This window comes from Hevea brasiliensis, chromosome 4 (assembly GCF_030052815.1).
Source record: "Hevea brasiliensis isolate MT/VB/25A 57/8 chromosome 4, ASM3005281v1, whole genome shotgun sequence".
Lineage (NCBI taxonomy): Eukaryota > Viridiplantae > Streptophyta > Magnoliopsida > Malpighiales > Euphorbiaceae > Hevea > Hevea brasiliensis.
The window spans coordinates 11337050-11356608 of NC_079496.1; the positions used below are offsets into that span (position 1 = coordinate 11337050).

General features: G+C 32.3%; 2 protein-coding genes across 2 annotated transcripts; both read right to left on the reverse strand.

The window, feature by feature from the left end:
* Positions 1-1587: 1587 nt before the first annotated feature.
* On the reverse strand, positions 1588-3528 carry LOC110665220 (uncharacterized). Its single transcript, XM_021825246.2, has one exon. It carries the CDS (start codon positions 3185-3187, stop codon positions 1778-1780), a length of 1410 nt encoding a protein of 469 aa, XP_021680938.2. The 5' UTR covers positions 3188-3528; the 3' UTR covers positions 1588-1777.
* A 3801-nt stretch (positions 3529-7329) lies between these two features.
* LOC110665219 (protein transport protein SEC24 A) lies at positions 7330-17617 on the reverse strand. The gene is made up of 14 exons (XM_058145325.1): positions 17268-17617; positions 15866-16968; positions 15620-15758; positions 13486-13676; positions 12729-12836; positions 12385-12588; positions 11584-11815; positions 10873-11022; positions 10543-10699; positions 9972-10099; positions 9561-9883; positions 9291-9479; positions 8135-8375; positions 7330-7618 (listed from the first exon to the last, which is right to left on the reverse strand). The coding sequence occupies exons 2-13, from the start codon at positions 16916-16918 to the stop codon at positions 8142-8144; spliced, it is 3108 nt and encodes a 1035-aa protein (XP_058001308.1). The 5' UTR covers positions 16919-16968; positions 17268-17617; the 3' UTR covers positions 7330-7618; positions 8135-8141.
* Between the last annotated feature and the right edge of the window lie 1942 nt (positions 17618-19559).

Here is a 19559-nt window from a genome sequence, read left to right on the forward strand (position 1 = left end):
CTAGACTTCTTAGGGTTAATATCTCAGATCAGATGTTTGCTGTGGGTTAGTATCTCCAGGCTATGATGTATCAAGGCATGGAATGTAGAGAAAAAAGATGAGAGGGAATAAAGAATAAAACAAGAATTAAATGAAGGGCATTACAGTCCATTTCATCGCTCTTTACTAATTATTTAAATAACTACACTTTTAAATATGTTGGGTTAATATATCAAATATGAGATGCATGGATAATTTGTTGGGATTTAATTCAATTATGAAGTAATTTAGTTTTCATATTATTGCCACTAAATTTTTGGAGTTATCTTCATATATTCTTTTGCAAAATCATCAAAATTGATTGGTAAAAAAACTATAGAAAAGATTCTTAATAAGCCTTCTTGATAAGTTTGAGCCTACATTGGCTTGGTAACTTATCAATTTTCGTCTGATCTAAAGCTTTCTCATCAGCGGCAGCATCCTCCGAAGCCCCATTGCTCGCCCATCAACTCCCAGAGGGGTGAGTCTTTGGTCTTCTGGTGAAAAAATGGGAGGAGAGAGAGGGGTGAGAGTCTTGGAGCTGGTGAAAGAAATAGGAGAAAGAAACCTTTTTTTTTTCAGATGGGAGATAATAAGGAAAGGTTTCTCCTAAGCAATAATAACAAATAAAAAAATAAAAAAAAAATAAAAAAAAGAAGAAGAAGAAGAATTCAAACAAATAGTTGATACAAAAAGCACCGTCCAATCTTGCTGCATGTCCACAGGTTTCCAATTTGCATTTGCCCACCATAGCATTCAGATGGTAGGCTGTGCTTCTTGAAAGAGAAAAAGGAAAAATCAATTTGTTGGTGAGCAGTTTCAATACGATCTGCTGATAGCAATGGTATGCTGGCCTAGCCATACTAAATCAGTTTGATATTTTAGGTTCAGCATTCAAGCTCAGCAGTATTTAATAGCTTAATGTCACAGTTCTTTTTTTTTTATTTTTCTTTTTTAGACTTTTTTTTTGTTTGTCTTGTAATGCTATTGAGTTTATTGTACAGTTGTTCTCCCCAAAGATTATTAAATTCCGAAATAGTGCTGGTATATTAGACATTAATTCATTTTAATATGAGCTTATATAAAATATTAAGATATTTTCTAACTCTTTTCACTTTTCTATTTTTCTATTTATTTTCTCACTATTTCACTTTTCTATTTTTCTATTTTTTCCAATGTGCAATACGTAATCCCAACAAAGATCAGAATCCAAGCTATCCAAGTTAAACTCACCCCTATTTGCCCTGCTCTACCAATGTTTAAATGGTGGTCTTGTTGCATTTATAGATTTTATCATCTCATTAAGAGATCTTATAGCCTTTCAACAAAGTAGTTTGTTTACTCAGGAAACTTGTAGTAACTATTTCATGCAGAACCCTTTAAATAGATCTTTAGAATTGCAAGATAGTTCCATAGAAACAAAAGATGAAAAACCTAATTTTAACATTATTATATTTTTCCACCCACCAGCATACACTTTGATGGATCAAGCTCAGAACATATATCGATTAACATGCATTCATACCTAAGAAAAAAGTATGTTCTCAACACTTCATAGCAATATCAATATGCAAAACAACATATCATTAATTGCCACTTTGTCACAACGTGTGTAAAGCTTTAAAACTTACGAGCCTATGAAACAGATGAAAGCTGATCAAGCAAGGATATCCAGTGGCAATAACATACTACCATCAATTTAACTAAAATTTAAGCAATTTACAGGCAGCAGAGATTAAAGAAATATCATACAAGAAAATTAGGTCAGAACTGGGTCCCAAGTAAGCTGCTGGTTCACCCGTCTCAGTGATCTAACAATGCGCTCATCAGAAAAACGAAGTCGAGCCATTCTATTCTGCATACCCTGGAATGAAGTAATATCAACTGCTTCCAATATTATATCACGCTGCCGAGGATCTTCACCAAAATTCACTAGAGCCTCGGCAGCATTATCCTTCATCTCCTCTGACTCGTCATGCAATAATTCAATGAGAGTTTGAACTGCCCCTGCATCAGCAAGTGCGGCTCGATCAGCCTCATTGTAACTCAACTGAGCAATAGCTCCTGATACCTTTTCCCTAACTTCACCGTTCCCATCCCTCAAAAGCTCGACCAAAACAGGAATTGCACCCGAGTTTCGAACAAATGAAACTGAGTGCTTGTAACCTGATAGATCCCAGATAATATCAGAAGCTGCAATTTTTGCTTCATCATCACCTTCTCTTAAGATTCTCACCAAGTGTTCAGCAATAGAAGCTGCATTCTCTTCAGCAACAGCTAATATACAGAATGCATCCTCTGCAATCTCCATGCCAGCAGGGTCAGGTCCTTGAAGAAGCTCAGCATATAAAGGTATAGCGCCGGCTTCAGCAAGAGGCCTTACGAAATCTATATGAGCTGATATCACACCTAGACAATTACCTGCAACAAGTTTTGTTGTCCTATCTCCATCTCGAAATAATTCAACAAGCACCTGGATTGCTCCCAATTCAACAAGCAAGGACCTAGCACGCCTCGTAACACCAAGTAATCCTATTGCTTGACAAGCTCTCTCCCTCGATATCATGCTACCAAACCTAACCGCCTCAACAAGAAATCTAAGCCCTCCTAATCTAACAAGTACCCTCCTAACCTCTCTTAACAATGTCAATGCACTCAAAATCTCCAACAAGTACAGCCTGTCCCCATCCCTACAAGAATTTAACATATCTATAACAATCTCCAACCCACCATTTCTAGCTACAATCAAACGATTCACATTACCAAAATTAACAAGACACCAAACACATTTTATCGAAACCTTTCGAAACCTATTATTGGACTGGGGCAACAAGCTCAAGATAGAATTTGTAACACCAGATTGGCCTATCTCTGCGGCCAAGGCGCCATCACCTTGACAAGCAATTTGCTTCAAACAATAAGCTGCTGCTTCTTGAACAGACTGAATTAAATTGTTTGAATTGTCCGTCAGAAGAAGCTTAGCAAGGATGGGTATGGTTCCAGCTAACACATGTTCAGGTGCATGTTTTGAGAGATGGGCTAATCTAATTGTGGCTTTTACTTGCATAGACTCATTCCCAGAAGCTATTACACTTTCATAGCGAGAAAACGCCTCTTCCCAATCTGTGTTTTTGTCAACTTGAATTTTACCTCCATCTGAATTGTCCATGATGGAGAATCCACTAACAAGGGTTTCAAACAATAAAAGGGAACGAATTCTAATGGGTATTGATCAAACAACGCACAAAAGAATGGAGAGATAAATTTGCATACGAGGTTACATACAAGTCGAAGGGTAGAAGAAACGGAAGAAAAAGGAAGAAAAGTGGATAATACCCATTTGAGATAAGCAGCAGATGAACTGGAAATGGAATTCTAACAGTTGGGATTCGAGGAGGAAATAATTTCCCTCAAGCATCCGATCATACGACTGGGAAAGAAAAGGTTATCGCAATGGGATGTCGTAGCGTAGGCGGCACCTAGTTCCAGCAGGAGGAAGGAAAGGGGAGAATTATTCTGTGATCTTCTAGATTGTCACGTGATCATCATGTGCATCGTGCATTTATTTTTTATCCTTACTTAGTCTCTAAGTGTTAACATCGAAAAATTAAATTAAATTTAGCTAATTTGATTTTTCGATTAATTTTTTATTTGAATTAATTTTTTATTTTATTGATTTAATTTAATTAATAAAATGATAAGAAATCAAACATTGCTGCATTGAGTTTTGTAATGAGGGAAACGGGAAAAAGCAATTTTTTTTATTTTATCTAAAGAAAAAAATTAAATATTTATTTCTCAAATTTGTAAGAAGAAAAGAAAAAAGGAAAAAAATTATGAGAATTTACGTAAAAGATATTTAAAAAGTATTTTGTGTCATTTTATTTTTCATTTTATTTTTCACCTAAATTAAGTGAAAAAGAGAGAAAAACTATATTATTTTTCCTTATGCTCTTTTTTACTTCAATAGTTATTTTTTAATTTAATCGTATTTATTCAATATGAATATAATAATAATAATATAATAATTTTTTCTTTTTATTTTTCTTTCACTCTATTAAAATATAAAAAACAAATAAATTATTTCTTTTCATTTTCTTTTTCTATGAAAAATTTTATAAAAAAATAATAATTTTTTTTAAGAATTTAACTTTCTTTATAATTTCGCTCACTTTTTTTTTCGTTATCATTCCTTTCTACAAAACATGCCCTATAATAATAATAATAATAATAATAATAATAATAATGAAATAATTGGTTATTAAGGCTAGGCAAGAAGATGAATGTTTTGTGAAAAGAAAAGCTAAAGAAGAAAAAATAGTAGAATTATAAACAAGGTAAAATCTCTATGAAGAAAAAAAAATTATTTTTCTTATAAATTTTTTTCATATGGAAAAGAAAGAAAGTTATTGTTACATTTCATAGAAAAAATGTAACGGCCTGACTCACTAATGATATTGTCCGTTCTGGATTAAATCCCTCACGGTTTTAAAACGCGTCATTAGGAGTTACGAACCATCAACTTATAAACCCAGCATCTCTCCCGTGTTTTGTCGATGTGGGATTTGCCTAGAGTGTTACAGTTATTTATTTATTTTTCATATTTTGATGAAAATAAAAGTTGAGAGAAAATAATTATTATATTTTCACTATTACACCTATATTAATTAAATAAAATTACATTAAAAAACTATTGAAGGGGGAAAATAGCACAAAAGAAAAACAAAAAAATTAATGTTGTTTTTCACCTTTTTCATCAAATTTAAATGGAAAATAAAATGACTCAAAATGCCCTTTGAGCATTTTCTACATAAATCTTTATAATTTTTTTATCCTTTTCCAATTTTTCTTCTTACAAAACATGAGAATTGAACTTTAATGAATTGTCTTTTTTCCTTCCTTGTCATTTTCCTCTCCCTTTTTCTCACTACAAAAGAGATTCTAAAAAGCATGGGAAAGTCTATAGGGTGGGCATGAAAGAGACTAATAGAAGAAGAAGAAGAAGAAAAATCATTTGGAGGTTGGGCATGAAAGAGACTGAAAGAGAAAATGACATGAAATAGACTAAGAGAAAGGGGAAGGCAAGGGGATTTTGGAGGCTGGATATGAGAGAGACTAATAGAAAGAAGAAGAAAAGGAATATGAAGGTTGGGCATGAAAAACGTAAAAGAAAGAAGAAGAAAGGCATAAAAGAGATTAACCTTTTGTTTGGATTGATAGAAATGGGAAGAAAAGAAAGTAAAGAAAGAAATTTGTTTTCTTTAAATTCCCTTGTTTAGACATTAAATAAAAGAGAAAACTGAAGAGAAAGTAGTAAAAATTTTAAACCAAAATATTTCTCTCCAAATTGATAGAAAATAATGAGAAATGATTGTTAAAATATTTAAATATCTTCCTACAATATAAATATAAGAAAGAAAATGAGGTTATAATAGTTATTTTCCCTGTATTTTTTTAAGTAAATTTTGGTCTGAATTAAAAAATCAAACTAAATTGAGTCAATTCGGTTCAATCAGTTCGGTTCGATTTATAAATTTTGATAATTTTAGTTAATCGGTTCAGTTCAGTTATTTTCATAAAAATAAAAAAAATCGAACCGAACCAAAATTATTAATATATATATATATATATAAAAGAAACCCTAAGATTTTTTAGTTCTGATTTCTATTTTTTTATGTTTTTGTTATTGAGATTTAATGTTGAAAATATGAAATCTTACAAAATTTGATTTGATTGGTTTAAAACCTAACTGAACCAAACCAATAAATATCAGTTCGGTTGTCTCTTAGTGCTCAGCTTGGTTCAGTTTTTAAAATTCTTAATTTTCAATTTTTGATTTTATCAGTTCAATTTGATTCGGAATCAAACCGACCATTTGCACACCTCCACTTTTAAGGGAGAAATTGTATTTTGTTCATATTTTAATAATCTATCCAAACAACACAGAGTAAATTAAATTTCCTTTGTTTTCTTTTTTTATTTTTTTTTAATTTCTCTCTGTTTCTCTTGTCAAGGATCCAAACAAAAAGAAAGGGTAAGATGAGGGAAAATATAGAGGCTGGGCATGAAAGAGATTAATAGAAAAAGGAAGAAGATGAAGGCTCAAGGCTAAGTATGATAGAGGGATAATTATTACACGCCATTACTTAATTTTATGAGTATTTTATAATAGTTACTAAATTTTAAATTTTTTTTAAAAACTCACTTAATTTTAATTTAATTTTATAAAAGTTATTATGAAAGAAAAGTTAAAGATTTTTAGGTTAACATGTTGACTTATTAATTATTTTATAAATAAAATTATCTGACTAAAATTTATTTATAAAGAATAAACAGAGAAAGAAGATAAATTTAAAAGGAGATAGATGGATTCGTTTTAAGCATCATTTAAAAAAAAAAATTAATAAAATAAAATAATTTTATTTATAAAATAATTAATACATCAGCAATACCTAAAAATCTTTAATTATAATAAAAAAATTAAAATTTAATAATTTTTATAAAAACAGTGTGTGATATTTCCCTCATAAAGAACAGAAGGTTAAGGTAGTGGATTGGGCTTAGATTCATAGAGTTGAAGTGAGGGACAGAGGGATCAGAGATCGAGGTCCGAACAGGGGCTGAGGTTAATGAGCCGAATGTGATCTAGGATTTGGGGAAGCGTTTAAGAATTTTATAGGGAGGGAAAATAATGCCGCATGGTAAATGGATTAATTCATTTTTTTATCATATTAATCAAACCAGAAAAAAACTGAATTTTTCAAAAATAATAACCAAACGAATGAAAAACTGAACAATAACGATTCGATTTGATTTTTTATTTAAAATCATTTATTGCTCAGCCGTTGCTTTCTCCACCACCAGTCATTGCTCCTATCTTTCTCGTGGCCGAAGCTTCAAAAGCTCAGGTTTCTATTATTGTGGCTTTTGTTTAACTTTACGGTTAACTTCCTGGTTTATTTGCATAAAACTAGTGGAGAGAGGGTCAGAGTTAAAAAAGAGTGGAAAGAAAAGAAGAAAGAGAAAAACCAAGCAAGAGCTAAATCTGGCAATTTCTCTTATTACTAGCAAGGATAGGACGAGCTAGTATAGGACGAGTGAAGGGTACCACTAAACTTACATTGGGACCAACAACGCCAACAATGGTGATCAGAGGAGATTCAAAAAGTGGTAGCCAAATAAAAATATCAATTACCATTTATAATTAAGAATAAAATTAAAATAACTATACTAAACACAACCTGAATTAAAAACAAACATCTAGGAAAACAAATGCCTAATGTAAGTTTAAAATTTTAGCTTAAGAAAAAATGGAGAATATAGCACAACTATAAGCATTGCTGATAATTATTGAGCTATCAGATACAAAAATTTGATCTGGTTTGCTTTCCCAGGTAAAAACTGGGACACCATACTAATTGCTAAAGTACATCTTACTCTAATTATTAAATCCTGTGATGCGCTAAACAAATTGTTGTTTCAGAACCTAATCGTCCACCCAACCACCCACAATTTTGAAGTAAACACATGAACAGTTCAGATTATTTTGAGATATTCATCACTCTACAAATGGGCCCCCACAAAAGCCAATGATAAAATCCTGCAAAATGAAAAATTGCCAAAACTAGAAAACTATAAACAAAATAATTTTCACGTCATAATTAATACGAGCATGTCATCCAAATGAAGCTAAATCTACCAAGCAAGAACTCAGCAAACGACATATGACATGAAAAAATAAAAATCACATTAATGTCTTGAAGTCAGCAATTTTCATGAAGTATAAGTCATTAACAACACAGGAGATTCAAAGAGTATAAAGTTTCCACATTAAGACAATGCCAAGCTTAAAACTGATTGTGCTTCAAGACATTCACAAATAAAACTTCAGAAAAGGGATGATCCATAACAGAAAGAACACATAAAAGCAAAAATGTTAAAACAATAGGTAAATATTAGCTTTTCCTTTAGGACCGTGCTTAACATGAGAAAACATCTACAGCTACTAGAATATCATACATTTCCTTAATCAAAAACCAAATATGTAATGATGCATAAATTATGCCAAGTCTTTTGTAAAAGTAACCTCACTGTAATTGGCATAAAATGTGAATACCTGTAAATTACGCATTTTGTTGGACTTGTCGATGTATTTGAAGCATCCAATCAACATAGCCATTTGTACCCCCAATAGCATCCTCCACAAGGTTTGTGAGAACAAGGAAGCCTTCTCTGGGCTGCTCACCTTGCCTTACAAGATAGCTCAATTGATAATATGAATGATCACTCTCCCTTAATTTCTTAAGCATCTCCATTAACTTCCTTGACATTTCAGTATCCCGTTCAATGAGTGTAACCTAATTAATTTAGCAGAATAGGAGGTCAACTACAGCCTCATAAAAAGCAGCAAGGAAAGCTGGTCAACAACTGAGAAAAACAGTAATAACAAAATATTCTAGAAATAATAACCTTGCATAGGGATCTCAAGTAAAATAATAAAAATAAAATCCTAACCAACCAAGAAAATGAAATATAATTGAAATTTTGTTACAAGTAAAAGGCAGCTATCAACAACAGTTAAATCTTTTCTTTCCCTTTATTTTCCTAAGAAAAATACAGGCTGATAAATAATTACAACGAATGATTTCATCTCAGAATTTTCTTTCATTGCAACCATCAGCAAGCATGACATAAACACCACCTTCAATATTTAGCTGATATCATACAAATGCACATAACAAGACACTCCATTCTAGCTCACTTTTGAAAGTTGACTCACTGGGACACATGCATTTCCAGACATAAATACCTAAAGATTTATTTAAATTGAGGACGTGTTATAACAGTATTTAAATGTTGAAAAATAACACCAATGATAGTGTCTTTACACAAGATGATGACTCATCTAAAAATGTAATGCTTCATTTGGATAGATAAAAGGAGTGAAAAGAAAAGGGAAATACTGTAATGCTTCATTTGGATCAAGTCTTATCGTTTTGTATGGATGTTTAATGGGAATGAAAAGAAAGGTAAAGGAAAATTATGTATAACCTCAAGACCCATGCTGCTTTCTCTTAAAACTGGTGGATAGACAGTATTAGTTATCCATTTTATGCTTTCCTTTAAAGCATAAGTATTAAATATCATTTCAATATGGCAACTAAAACAATTAACTTTTGTTTTCCTTTGTTTCTTATCCATGAATTAAGACTAAATTCCATTACACGGACCCAAACTTCAAAACATACTAATTAATTATGGAAATGACACACCTTTGATAACTCAGCCGCAGCATCTGGACCAAGTAGGCTCATAGCTATATCAGGTGAAAGCATTCTACCAAACCATAATACAAAGTGAAAACCATCATCAAATATATAAAGGCCTCTAGAATCTAAGCTCTCCGTTGTCAATGGTAACCTCCTTATGATGTTTTTGAGCTCATCAGCTTTGACTAAAGGCTGCACACATGAAATTGAGATGTATCATTAATTTTATACAAAGTCTACATCATCATTGTGGGATGATGGAAAATATTTTACCTTTAAAAGATAATCGTCTACCCGAATCAATGTAGGATATAAAAGTTTCAACAATTTCTTAACAGGTAATGCCATCATCGTAAATCCCGCAGCACAACGTTCATCAAGCTGAACATCGGCATACCCTCCTAGGAGAGGTGTTGATTTACAAAGTGCTAATCCATACAAAGTCAAGAACATTAGAGACTCCGGATATATCATCCGACCTCCCAAGCGATGCTGCACAGCATAGAGATTCCGGTATTCTCTTAAAGCTTTCACAATCCTAAGCTGTACAGAGTTTCGTGCATCTTCCAACTTATGGGATAACGTTTTTTCAATTGCTGCAAATTATTTCAGATCAATAGAAAAAATCACATTTGTCTCAGGATCAGGATTCAGTATGAGTATTGGCATAGGGTTTAGACTTACCTAACCTACAAAACAAAGAAACAATAGCACCAGTGTCAGCTTGGCGATACATCTCCCCCAAATCTGCAACCACTGGAGCTGCTGCTGTATGTACCCTGATACGCCTCTCTCCACAGGATGCAGTGTATCTTTTGATGGTTAAGAAAACTTTGATTACACTTATTCTTTAACTCAAAATAAATTGGCCTACCAGTTTAGGCTAAGAAGACAAATCCAAGCGAAACTGAAACACAAAGTCATAGAAGAGAGGGTCAAATATCCTCTGTTTTCTCCCCAAAAGACTCTCCAGTACAAAATATAGAAGGAAACCCGTGAATTATTTAGATGACACTGACAATCCAACAGACATATTCTCTCAATTTTCTGACCAACTTGACATAAAAAAATGACAGAAATAAAAAGGAAAAACAGGGGGAAAAAATGTTGAGAGTGGGCAACTAGTAGTGCATTTAGATTATGACCTATGTATGGAGGAGTTCAAACTAATAGCTAACAGAAGCATGCCATACACACATGAGCATATGGCAGAGATGCAGAAATTTTATTATACAAATTTCCACTCAAAGGATACAGTAAAGCAACTTGGAAGTATACTGTCTGACTTGTCAACAATGTCTCTTCCAGTGATAACTGCATCGCATATGCTTTATCGCAATCAACAGCTGGAAGCGCTAGTAAATCTGTGGACCTTAGCATGAAGTTCCCATGATAAGATGTAAACCGAATCCCTGGAAATAAAGAGCACAAGGAGAGAAAATCAGCTGCCCATCTATCCAGGGGAGAAACGAGCGATAAATAGAGAGAAAGAAAAGAAGCAGCCAATAACAACAATGATGCTTTCACATGGACAAGCATCTGTTTAAAATACAGAACGTTCCAGGGAAAAAAATTTAGGGCAGACCTTTTCCGCATCTTATTCGCATGACAGCTTCCCAGGCAGTTTCCCTTGTAAGATCCCTAGCCAGCTCATTTCTCAACTTCTCTCCATGATTAGCTGATTGGAAACTTGGATAGTAATAAACCTGTCCTCCAGTATATTTAGCCAGAGTCCCTACGAAGAGAGATAGTAACTAATTTATATGAATTATTAACACTACCATCATAAAAGTTTTGAAGAGTGTTGTTTACATATAAACAAATAATTAAGAACATCAGAAAGAAGAAATGACCAACAACATAGCAACAGAATGTGCATCTCCACCTTCAAACACGCTTTCAACACATAGTCAATAAGCATAGGCATAAGACTCCTCAAATAAAGGAAAATCAGAAAGACCCTCTAATCATACTTCAAAATATTTTTCAGTTTAATATTCTAAAAGCAGCATCAGAAAGCAGAGAATAATAAAATCAAGATAGCAATGACAATGCTGAGCTCATGAAGGGCGCATAAATCATCCTGCTCATATCTAATTACAGGCCACATTCACCAGATATCAACTCCCAAAAGCATATCTCAAAATTCTCTACAGAAAATATCGAAAAAGAAAAAGGAAGAAAAGAAACCATGGGGAGTTTATTTGGGGGCCACGTTCAAGTAATACATGAGGCAAGTTAAGAAAAATATAGTAACAATGAAGAAACATGGTTCAAGATAAAGTGAATGTGGTACCTATAGAAGCTATATCAGTGTACTTGTCACTGAATGCATATACATTAACTCCTATCTGGTACTTGGTTAAATCAGCAGCCATTTGCTTATAGAACAGATCCTCTGGTATTCTTAAAGCATGTTCTTTATCCGTTCCATAAATACCAAGATCATCCCCACGCAACCTTAAGCGGCCAACACCAAGAGATGGCATTGTATTCTGAAAAATCAACAATTTTCCACCAAGTTGGTTCTGTAGAAAGTGAGAGAGACAAGGAGAGAGGAATTAGTAAAAAGGAGATGGATCACTGAACTACTTCAGAAAGGAATAGCAAGCAACAACTATATTACCCTCAAAAGGAAAACATAAGCATGCCACAAACGATTATCTTATAGAGGAAAAGAAAAGGACAGAGATGTTAAACATCAAAAAAGCCTCTCTCAACCAATTTGGAACTAACATTTAGTTGAGTTGCAGCTGCAAACTGCAGTTGTACTTGTATCTAAAAGGCCACTCAAAGATAATTTTCTTAAAAACCCATTAGATTATTGAAACTCGTACCAGCTTGTTTCCCACTCTTTGTTCAAGCAAATATTTTACTCAAGAAAAAGTTTGGCGCTGAAAAAAAAACTAATAAAAGAAGTTCAATAATCATTCAATTATTTTTGCCTCCTTTCATCTTATGTTGTGACTAACTGGTACATAAATGATTCAATGGGTTTTTGAGGACATTATATTTGCAGGTATGTTGAATATTTAAACGAATAGCGAATAAATAAAGTAGTAAATGTTAAAAAAAATTATAAAAGAAAAGAACACACCATGACCGTGAAAGCTGCTTTTAAAGCTGGACCAAAGGCAGATTCCACATTCATATTGTCCTGAAACATGGATGGGAAACTATCTAGAAATGCTTCCACAACACTTCTTGACTCAGACAAATTAACAAGGATATCATCAGGCAATGGAACAAAAACATCATCCAAATCTGAAACCACCATCATCTGAGGCCGCGTCAATAATGACTGCATCAAAAGAAAGGAAAGGAAGGGAGGGGGTGAAAGAAAAAAGAAACATCTTGTTCAGCTAAATTGTTAACTAAAATGGGGAAAGATGCATGAAGCATCTCAGAGCACTAGCTTCCAGATAATTACGCATCACTTGCCTTCATGTTGTAAAAATGTATAGAGCTGTCATAAGTAATAAACCCAATCTGCGTTCTGGGGAAGCCAGGCAAGTCATCCAAACAAGACTTGATAGTTTGGGCCACAACCTATATGAACTCAAAGGTCAGTATAAGTTAAGAATAAAGTTGTGCATACACCTTCAGCTGAACATGCACACACATACACTGCACTGGTAACAAGTCATTCCAGATTAAATTAAAGTTAACCACTCAAAACAAGACAATAAGAGTCTAAGACCTGGCAAATCCTTTTGATTTGATCAATGAGAAGAATCTATAAAAGAATATAATAAAAAATTATCAATCAATCATCCAAAAAAGATGCCACTTTTGACTTAATATGGTTGTTGTGATAGTCACAGCTGAAACATTCCCTCTATTATGTACGTTCACTTAAGCCAAGACATAAGGACATAATTGCATATATCATTTAAAGCATGCCTAACTAGCACATCATAACACTTGAAACAAGAAAATGATCGCACTATACAATATACATATTCTTCAAAACACATAACAAAACATATTTATTTCCACCCCTTGCATGTGATCAATAAAACAGCGAAATGTACAAATGACACCCATACTTCTCATGAGTAAGCAAGAATCATTTATCAGAAACAAGAATCACATTTCAGGGTTGATTTTAACCTATGTTTCATCTACACATATACATTTTAATCCTAGAAGGCTAGATGATTTGGTGCAGAAATACTCCTAAGATGAAAGAACTTACCTCAATCATGCCACTTCTAACAGCTGATATTGAAACATCAATGAGAAAGAAATATAATGGTGGCATTGGAGGCCGCACCATATACTCAGTTGAAGCAACAAACTCCACACTACCCTTTGTAAGCTCAGGTCGCTGATCCAAATCAACTCTTCTGCCAGTGGCATCCAAATGTGCAAAATACTCACCAGGAACTAAAAATGATAATTAAATTTGGTTCAGCAATTGTGCTTGTAACTAAATAAAGATACTAGAAATGTAAAAAACATCCTAAGGACACCAAACTTTGAAAAGATACAGTATCGTGCCCAAACAGTATGAAAGAAAATCTACAACAAAAGATAAACCAAATAAAACACAGCCTAGTAACCAATGAAGTAGCTGACCAAATAAGAAGACATAATTGACTGTGGTTACTTTTTACCAGTCCCAAATGTACTACAGCCAGTCTCTAACACTTTGTGTGGAGCAAAAGAAGGGTTGAAAGGAGCCACTTTTCCCCAATTTGAAGGCAGAATTGTTTTATGATCCCGCATTACACTTCCCAATCATTTTTCTCTCTCCATTTTCCGTCTTCTTCCAAAAAGGAAAATCACTCATTATTTTCTTTCCTCTCTCTCTCTCTCTCTCCCTCTCCCCCCCCACCAACATGAAGGAGAAAAGTGCAGGCAAAGAGAAATTGTGAATCACATTCTGACACATACCGAGCTATCCCAATCTGAGCTAAGGAAAATTTTTGAGTCATCACTGTCAAGAATTTATAGCATTTTACTCACATAAATTGAAACCACATACACAGAAACCACACCCTAAACATCATCATACAGAAAACTATTAGATGCAATGCAGCAGGTAAAGCCAATAAGCTTGAATAACAGACAACTCCAAAGAGTTGAACATGAGTAGCTTCCTGTTTCACATTTTACATCTAGACTAATGATTTGAATAAAGCCAAAAATCCTCAAATGGCAGGTTCAAACAGCACCAAGATGTACACCTGTGTCATCAATTACAATTAATATACAGCCCAGTAAATTTTTAAGTTACTCATAAAGATGTTTCTCAAAACGACTAAAATTGTTTAACGCATGCAGAAAATCTATGTAGCACGGAAACGGACACTGGGAAACTGCATTTTGTATTATTGGTTTATTTATTTTGAACTCCCACCTCCTGTATAATTATTAAAAAAAGTAGTCTATTAAAGATATTAAAATTTGAGTTTACATCTCAATTAAAATCAATTCAAAAAATAAAGAGTAAAAATAAAAAGATAAAAATTACAATAAAAATTTTCAATTTAAAAGCCAGCCTCTCATTTCTCTCTCTCTCTCTCTCTCCGTAAAAGCTAGCATTTCTAGCATTTGTTTTCTGGCCATGTGCAACACAACGTTAAAAGCCAGCCTCCCGTTCTTCTCATTCTCACGCTCTCTCTCTAATACTCTTCTTCTCCACCGATTATCAGCTTTTTATCATCTTTTTTGGTTCCATTCTATCAAACCCTAATCTCCCTCTCTCTTTCTCCTTAATTGCCTTTCAACTTTTTCAGATCTCACAACCTCCATTTCTAATTTGTCTTTTCAATCTAATCTCTTCTCTTCCAAGTGAGTCATTGTTTGAACTTTTGCCTAGTTAATCTAGGGTTTTCTTTCTTCTAATTCATCTTTCAATTCCTGTGCTTTTGCTTTGCCTTGATCCTTTTTATTACATTTTGTATTATTGTGTAATTAAAAGAAAAAAAAAAGACTTGGTTTGTTGATCTGGTAAATTTTGTTTTGTTGGCCTGGTTGCTTGCTGATGGGAAATGAAACAGTAAAAGAGAGTTGGATCCTCTTCTCCTCCTGCTGCAATTTCCTTTTTTTTTGGAGAAATGGGAAAAGCTTTTCCATTTTTTGGATTTTCCAGACACGGCCCCGAAACGTTTCAAGGCCGTGTCCGTGTCCCACCGTTTCCGGGACACTTTGAAACATTTCCGACACTTGGAAACGCCAGTGATAGGCGTTTCCATGCTTCATAGCAGAAAATACACACTTAGCCATAGGTAAAATCTTCAGAAGACACTTAAGGCTACTGATTGTAAACAGATTTTCTTTCTGGCCCCTACATCTACATTTATCAAAAGCTATTTTTGATCTACCATCATTTAGTAGAGAACAGATGTTGCAACGCCACTTCCTTCCAGCATCTGTAAAGGTTACATATGGATTCACATATGTACGACATCTCCTACAACGAATAATGCCAGTTGAAACAAAATTGAGTACCGGCACCTCCTCCTGAGTAGAAAAGAAGAGCCAAAACAATGAAGATGAAAAGATTTCTCAAATAAATGGTAATTATGGCATGTCAATTGTCAATTCACTTTAATTGCAGAAACACTAACCCCATCTGGAGCTTCTGCAAGAGGACAAACAACTGCTCCAAGAGGTAAATGCCACCTTGAAACCAAAGACTGAGAATTTGGTATAGCACTAGTGGTAAGCCGAAGATATCTAGGATCACAATTCATAGAGTATGCCTCAGGTAATGGAGTTGGCTCCACATCACCATCCAAAGGCCTTGGCAAAGCTTTTGGATCAAGTCCAGGCTCTATTGATCCTGGCATAGAACTAACTGACAGTGAACTGAAATCTTCCAACAAACCTTGGATGCCACCCATGGGAGGTATGGAGCCTGGCTGTTGGAATTGGTCCTTTGAATGCAAGCCATAAGGGGCAGCAACTGATGGAGGTTGACCAAAAGCTCCTCGGTGAGAAGGAAAAGGGGGAGATGGTGTTGGTGCAGGAGGTATGTAACTTCCTTGTTGAGCTTCAAAAGGGGACTGTATAGGAGGGGCTTGTGAAACTGCAGTCGACTGCTTTATGTATCCAGGTAAAGGTGGCTGCAAAGTGGCTCTAGCAGGAGGATAAGACGAATCTGCTGGAGGAAAAGATGGCTGAAAATTGGGCCCTGAAGCAAAAAAGGATGAATCTGATGTAGATTGAGGAACGTTCACATTTGAAGGGGGAGGAGATCCCATTGGCACTGAAGGCATATGTGGTGGCTGTGGGCGAAATATAAGTGGAGATGATACCTGACCAGCAGAAGGTTGAAATGATTGTTGCCCAGCAGAAGGAGCTCCAGCAGGGGAAGGTTGAGGTGTAGTAGGAAATTGTGGAGCCGGGAAACGCTGGAAGGGTCCAACAGTAGAAGGTATGTATGATGCCGGGGAAGCAGGTCTAAAGCCAGAGGTCTGTGGTCCACCTGCAGGCCCAGATAGTGTCGAAGGTATTGTAGTTTGAGGAAACGCTGATGGGGTAGCTCTAAAACCAGGGGCCTCTGAACCAACCACAGGACCAGATGATGAAAATGGTGACATAGTTGGAGGAACAGCAGCAAATGGTGTAGTGGAAGATGCCATAGGAAAATTAGGTCGACCAGGGTTTTCAGTCCCCATGGCTTCTACAAAACAACTTTGTCAATGTCGTATAACTATGCTTCCATAACCTGCCAAGGCAAGTAAGGAAAGTTTCAATAATTAAAAAATGGCAATTAACAAATAACATAACAATGCAGCTCAATGAGTTATTCACAAATTACACATTAAGGATAAGCCAGCATGCTTTAGAGAAGTAAATACATAATGCAATGATCAAAAGATTCATTACAATTCAAACAAAAACTACCAAACTAAACGGAGTCAGCAAAACACAAGAACTGAAATTGAATAAAAATTTCAGAGCTAACAGAAAAAAAAAAAAACAACACAAAGCAAACAAGCAATTCAGGTAAGCTATAGTGATTACCTGATCAGAGATTAGGTAAGGAGCAAAACTTTGGGTGTCCGCGTAACAGAATGGCTAGAATGAATGAAAAGAGGTGGAGAATTGATTATCTCCTTCTAGCTTTGCCTCGAGAGGGCGGAGTTGGAACGAAAAGAAAAAGGCTAGAGAGAGAAATTGCGATTGATTAAATCGGAAATTGGGCTACAGAAACCCTAGATCCAATCAACGTAGAGACGAAGAAAAGTAGCAAGGATTTTTGAGAGAGAAAGAGAGGGACACAGACACAGTACACAAACGAACAACTCATACGATAGTATGCATTGCGAAGATGGACTGTGCGATTAGGAGCGGTATTCGAGTTATCGTTAGATCCGACCCATTTTTTTTAGAAAAATTCTTATCCCTCAACTGATAAAACTAATTATCTCCGTGATATTTATCATGAATATTAAATATAAATAATATTCATGATTTTTATAAATTTTAATATTTTATTTAAATACTATAAAAATTATTTTATTTAAATTTAAATATATTTTAAATAAAATCTATTAAAATTTATTTTAATATTTGAATTTATTTAATAAATTTAAATATTTTAAATAATAATTTTTATAAAAATATTTCTACTAATCATTTATATTTTAAAATATAAATATTTTTAAAATTTTATAAATTTAAATTTAAATTTTATTATTTAAATATCCTAAATGAAAATAGATTTGGGTTTGATTCAAATCAAACATTTGTTCGAATTTCAAATCCAAATCTTACAATCTAGCCTAACTATTTAAGAAAATAAATTTTGAATAATTATAACATAATTAAGGAAAATTGATAAAAAGAATTAAAACAATATTTTGATTATATTAATTATAACATATCTAAATAAATTTGACTAACAGTAAAGAAAGCAATTTTTTTAGTTATAATTTAACATATTTATAAAGAGAAAATTGATATAATTAGAAAAGTCAAATATATTTAATTAACATAAATACTTGCTTCTAGAAAAAACATATAAACGAATATGATTAACGTAATGAAATATATATATATATATATACATATACATAGATGTTATTTAATAATTAATAGTTTTGTCCTCGCTTTATGCAGAACATTTATTATTTTAATTTAATAATATAATTTAATATATATTTTTTTATATTTTATATTTTCATAATCATATTATAAAATTTTATCAATGAAAAAATTTTAGTTAATTTTGATTTTACTTGAAGTATTAATATATAAATTTCTTAATAGTAATTTGATAATATATCATTTAATTTTAAATTTTCAAATAAGTTAATTTAAAATTTTTTATATTTTCTATAAATTAGTTGTCATATACCAATAAAAAGATAAATAAAATAAAAAATATATATTATGCTGCAACTTTTAAATTATTATTATTATTATTATTAAAATTCTTAGATTTTAAATATAAGAAATATTTAAAAAAATAAATATTTGAATTTCCTAAATAATTTCTAATAAATAATTATTTAAATATATATCTTGACATAATTTTTTAAAAATAATTCACTATTTCTAATCTGTTTGAAATTTTAATTAAATATTTTTTGATAATTTTTTAGCATAATATAAGATTTTAATAGTTGAAATTTAAAAATATTTAAATATAAAGTTAATTTATTTAAGTGTTAATATATAATTTTTTAATAATAATTTATATAATTTATATTTAATAATATATCATTTTATTTTAAAATTTGAAATAAGCTGATTAATAGATTATTTTCTAGTTTTTTTAAATTAATTGTTTTTTTTTCATATACCAACAAAGGGATAAATAAAGAAAAAAAAAAGTATATCATATGATGATTTTAAAATTATTATTATTATTATTATTATTATTATTATTATTATTAAATTTTAAATATAATAAATATTTTTAAAAATAAATGTTTAGATTTTATAAACAATTTTCCTATGAATAATTATTTTTAAATATTAATATAATTTTTAAAAAATAATTTACCATTTTTTTAATCTAATTGAAAATTAAATTAAAATAACTTTATTTTTTATGCTTACTTTTTAGTATTAGATAAAATTTTAGTTATTAAAATTCAAAAATATTTAAATAAAAAGGTGATTTTATTTCAAATATTAATATATAAATTTTTTAATTGTAGTGGATATAATTTTTTATTTGAAAATACATCATTTAATTTTAAAATTTAAAATAAGTTGATTAATAGATTATTTTATGTTATTATTTAAATTAATTTTCATATATCAATAAAAGTACAAATAAAGTAGAAAAAAAAGCAATTTTTATAT

Bases quoted from the DNA above. Each gene is read 5' to 3' on its own strand.
- LOC110665220 (XM_021825246.2), bottom strand. From the start codon at position 3,187: ATGGACAATTCAGATGGAGGTAAAATTCAAGTTGACAAAAACACAGAT.
- LOC110665219 (XM_058145325.1), bottom strand. From the start codon at position 16,918: ATGGGGACTGAAAACCCTGGTCGACCTAATTTTCCTATGGCATCTTCC. The intron at 12,589-12,728 runs GCAAGTGATGCG...CTTTTGATGCAG, and splicing joins TACATTTTTACAACATGAAG to TCATTATTGACGCGGCCTCA. The intron at 9,480-9,560 runs GTAAAATATTTT...TCATGTGTGCAG, and splicing joins TAGACGATTATCTTTTAAAG to CCTTTAGTCAAAGCTGATGA.